General features: G+C 45.1%; 1 protein-coding gene across 1 annotated transcript; it reads left to right on the top strand.

Moving 5' to 3' along the window:
- The first annotated feature begins 556 nt into the window (after window positions 1-556).
- On the top strand, window positions 557-2,807 carry aplnra (apelin receptor a). The gene has a single exon (XM_057356866.1). The coding sequence runs from the start codon at window positions 823-825 to the stop codon at window positions 1,903-1,905; it is 1,083 nt and encodes a 360-aa protein (XP_057212849.1). The 5' UTR covers window positions 557-822; the 3' UTR covers window positions 1,906-2,807.
- The last annotated feature ends 557 nt before the right edge of the window (window positions 2,808-3,364 follow it).

Genomic DNA, 3,364 nt, shown 5'->3' with positions numbered 1-3,364 from the left:
ACCTGTCTAAAACCTGTTCGGGCTTGCCATGTTTCAATTAGTTTAATTTAATTTAGTGTCATGTAGCCAAGGTTGCAATACAAGACTGAAGGAAAAACTGTCCACTGTAAACGACGGATTTAAAATGTTGCATCAAAACTAATGCAAACCAAAAATTATAGGCTACATACTAAAGGGTTTTGGGATGTTTCGGTCTGCATGACGCGAATGATGCACAGATATCAGCCACGACCAGAATTGCATGAAATAATTTACTGTATATATACATAATTCACTGATATGATTGATTCATTGTTGTTTCTTTTCATTTAAAGTGTCGTCAATGTGACGTTAAACAAAAACATCTTTTGTCTTAAAAGTTCAGGTGACTTTAACTTGAAAGAGCAGCGAGCCTTTACTTTTTCATTATGAAGAAAAACAAGCGCTAAACCCACTTTGTTGACACACACACTCGCTCCTGCCGTGTGACTGCGTGGCCGGGGGGTTGGTGTGCCGTGGTGGGTGGGAGTGTGCGATTGGGGGGGTGGCGAGGTTTAGTGAAGATAAGGGGTCCGATATACGGGTCCAGAGGGAGGGGTGAGAAGTCCGCAGTTTAAAAAGACAGGGCGCTGCTCTCCTTCACACAGACGCGTTTATTCTGGCATCCAGCGAGGAGGAGAAATTTACCTCAGACTCTTAACACAAACTCTCCGTTTGGACAGAAAAAAAATAAACATTTTCACCGAACTCCGTCAACGTTTGACAGAACTCAAAACAAGCCCTGGCGTTTTGGATAAAGACGCAGGACCGTTGAGTTTTAAGCTTTAAAACTACCCTCGCCAAATGGAGCCAACGCCGGAATACGCCGACACTTACGATTACTATGAAGATAACGAGACTGCATGCGACTACTCGGAGTGGGAGCCGTCTTACTCTCTCATCCCCGTGCTGTACATGCTCATTTTCATCCTCGGTCTTTCCGGTAACGGTGTGGTTATCTTCACTGTCTGGCGCGCCAAATCCAAACGGCGCGCGGCGGACGTTTACATCGGTAACCTGGCGCTCGCGGACCTGACGTTCGTCATCACGCTGCCGCTGTGGGCGGTGTACACCGCGCTGGGTTACCACTGGCCGTTCGGCGTGGCTCTCTGCAAGATCAGCAGTTACGTTGTGCTTGTCAACATGTACGCCAGCGTCTTCTGTCTGACATGCCTGAGTTTTGACCGCTACCTCGCCATCGTCCACTCCCTGTCCAGCGGCCGGCTCCGATCCCGCGGCACCATGCTGGCATCGCTGGGCGCCATCTGGTTCCTGTCGTGTCTCCTGGCCGTGCCCACCCTCCTGTTCCGCACCACGGTGGACGACGCCGGGAGCAACCGGACCACCTGTGCGATGGACTTCAGCATGGTCACTATGAATCAACATCACGAATCTCTGTGGATCGCGGGGCTGAGCCTGTCATCCTCCGCGTTGGGTTTTCTGCTGCCTTTCTTGGCTATGACCGTCTGTTACTGTTTCATCGGCTGCACGGTCACCCGGCATTTCAGCCACCTGAGAAAGGAAGACCAGAAGAAGCGGCGTCTCCTCAAGATCATCACTACGCTGGTGGTGGTCTTCGCTTTCTGCTGGACCCCTTTCCACGTTCTAAAGAGCATGGACGCCCTCTCTTACCTGGACTTGGCACCTACCTCGTGCGGCTTTCTTCACTTCTTGCTTTTGGCCCATCCGTACGCCACGTGCCTGGCGTACGTCAACAGCTGCCTCAACCCGTTCCTCTATGCGTTTTTTGACCTGCGGTTCCGCTCGCAGTGCCTGTGTCTGCTGAACCTGAAGAAGGCCATGCATGGTCACATGAGCTCCATGTCTTCCACCCTCAGCGCTCAGACTCAGAAGTCTGAGGTGCAGTCACTGGCCACCAAAGTGTGAGAGGATTGAGAAAAGCTAGAAAGCCAGGGTTGGTTGAAGGGGTTAGAAGTGTACCGACGGCTGGTCCGTTTTGACTGGTGTGACCCCCCTCAGCAGTAAAGGACATGTTGACCTGAGGTTTGAGGAGAAACATGTTGGTCATAAACTAATGAAACGAACTGATGGACTTGTGAGAACATATTGTTCTGTGCATGTAAATAACACTCATAGTTTTGTGTATTCTACTGTATTCATGGATGAGTTGCTGATGAGAATGCTGGATAATGTGCCTTTGTGTGTGTTTATGTTCGCCGTCACGCTCCTCCATGCTTAGACACGCTCAAAAACATGCACGCATAGAACCAAGCAAACAAGGAGGTGAATTTTGTAACTTGAATTTAACTTCCAAGCTTTGAGCCACAATGATGCTGCACTGAGGATGAACTCGCATGTGCTGCTGCCAGAGCGTGCGATTGTGTTGAAGCCAATATACACTGGTGTAAAGATGCAAATTGTACAGTATTTTCATACAATTTTTCTGCTCGTTTGGAATGTGTTCGGTATCTGTAGCACTTGTTAAAAGAAGATAAAATTATAATTTTTGGTATCAAAATGTGCGTGAATGTGTGTTTTTTGGTGAATGATTCAAACTGTGTATGTGTGTTTACCAGAGCGAAGGTGATGCTGCTTGATGAGATAGTTAAAAGCGCAGACAGGAGTGGGGGGGTGGGGGGTGAGCAGACAGACAGATGGCTCCTGACAAATGTCTCTAAGAAAAAAGTAAGAGAAGTGGAGACAGGGAATGAGTGGGGGGAGGGCAAATGAATATATAAATATACAGTATACATGAAATGATATGTTATATTTTTTACATTTCTGTAACTAACTACTGCTACTGTATTAAATATGTGACTTGAGAACAAGAATGTCTTAGCGTCATTCTACGTTGTTATGCATTGCTATCAGAGAAGTTTACATTGACATCACTGCATTTGTACACAAAAATGAACTTCTTAAGCATTATTTTTGTCTTGTTGTGCAGTACAAATATGTACAAATCGTGAAATCAAGATTTATTTACTTAAAAGTGATCTAAGATTAAATCTTCTTTTCTGAAAGAAAAAATTAAAGTTTATGCATAAAACAAGCAACAATACCTGTCGACTTAATTTAAGTTTACTTTTCTTACTTCATTGGCAGATATGTTGCAGCTTTTTGCTGGTTTTAAGCATAAACATACTTAATTTTTATATTTTCTTTCAGAAAACTAGATTTAATATCTCATAACTGTGTGTATATACGTGTGTATACGTCAAAACTTACATTTTGATTCATTGAGATGCACAACAAGAAGTGCAGCAGGTAACCAGATTCCAGGTTACAGGTTTGGTGTTGCAACTTTCAAATGTTAAAAAAGATCCCTTTTAAATATCTGATCTGAAAACAGAAACCAGTCCGGTGAGTGGAGAAGACCAACCAA

Source organism: Triplophysa rosa, linkage group LG17, assembly GCF_024868665.1.
Source record: "Triplophysa rosa linkage group LG17, Trosa_1v2, whole genome shotgun sequence".
Lineage (NCBI taxonomy): Eukaryota > Metazoa > Chordata > Actinopteri > Cypriniformes > Nemacheilidae > Triplophysa > Triplophysa rosa.
The sequence above is the reverse complement of the archived record's forward strand: the minus strand, read 5'-3'. Positions and strand labels throughout refer to the sequence as shown.

Coding starts and splice junctions, on each gene's coding strand:
- aplnra (XM_057356866.1), top strand. CDS start 823: ATGGAGCCAACGCCGGAATACGCCGACACTTACGATTACTATGAAGAT.